We start from the raw sequence: 1,000 nt of genomic DNA on the forward strand, positions 1-1,000 counted from the left end.
GTATATATATGTATATATATACATATATATACATATATATATACATATATGTATAATGTATATATGTATTGTATATGTTTATTCAATTATCTCAAGGAAAACAACAATTATATATTAATTATTGAATTAAAATGATTTAAAGATTTAGTTCTAGAAAGAATTAAAAGTTTCAAGACGTTCTGTTGATAAACAGTGACGGAGCTCTATCGCCCCCTGCTGGTGGCTCTCGGTGCTGCATCTCACCTCCCATCAGGAACAGCAGTCCAGCAACATACTGCATGAGGTCGTGTTGCTGACAGCAGCCTAACAGTCCGATCACCCAACCGAACAAGATGATGGACACAGACATGCCTATGAAGCTGACCGTCATCCTCTGGAGGTCTGAGGAGAGAACATGAGAGGGTGAGAGGGTGAGAGGGTGAGAGGGTGAGGAGGGTGAGAGGGTGAGAGGGTGAGAGGGTGAGGAGGGTGAGAGGGTGAGAGGGTGAGAGGGTGAGGAGGGTGAGGAGGGAGAGGGTGAGGAGGGTGAGAGGGTGAGAGGGTGAGAGGGTGAGGAGGGTGAGGAGGGAGAGGGTGAGAGGGTGAGAGGGTGAGGAGGGTGAGAGGGTGAGGAGGGTGAGAGGGTGAGAGGGTGAGGAGGGTGAGAGGGTGAGAGGGTGAGGAGGGAGAGGAGGGGTGAGGAGGGTGAGGAGGGTGAGAGGGTGAGGAGGGTGAGAGGGTGAGGAGGGTGAGAGGGTGAGAGGGTGAGAGGGTGAGGAGGGTGAGAGGGTGAGAGGGTGAGAGGGTGAGGAGGGTGAGAGGGTGAGAGGGTGAGGAGGGAGAGGAGGGTGAGGAGGGTGAGGAGGGTGAGAGGGTGAGGAGGGTGAGAGGGTGAGAGGGTGAGGAGGGTGAGGAGGGAGAGGGTGAGAGGGTGAGAGGGTGAGAGGGTGAGAGGGTGAGAGGGTGAGGAGGGTGAGAGGGTGAGAGGGTGAGGAGGGTGAGGAGGGTGAGAGGGTGAGGA

General features: G+C 53.5%; 1 protein-coding gene across 1 annotated transcript in view; it reads right to left on the reverse strand.

Moving 5' to 3' along the window:
* The window catches only part of LOC148057737 (transmembrane protein 178B-like), a gene marked incomplete at its 5' end in the record, with an annotated part of 1,924 nt that extends 1,543 nt beyond the window's left edge, over positions 1 to 381 (reverse strand). Inside the window, one exon of the mRNA XM_087782763.1 lies at positions 244 to 381. Within this exon, the coding sequence (XP_087638889.1) occupies positions 244 to 381 (138 nt within the window). The remainder of the gene's footprint in view (positions 1 to 243) is intronic.
* Positions 382 to 1,000: the final 619 nt, after the last annotated feature.

This window comes from Callionymus lyra, unplaced genomic scaffold (genome assembly GCF_982586985.1).
Source record: "Callionymus lyra unplaced genomic scaffold, fCalLyr1.hap1.1 HAP1_SCAFFOLD_741, whole genome shotgun sequence".
NCBI classification, from domain to species: domain Eukaryota; kingdom Metazoa; phylum Chordata; class Actinopteri; order Syngnathiformes; family Callionymidae; genus Callionymus; species Callionymus lyra.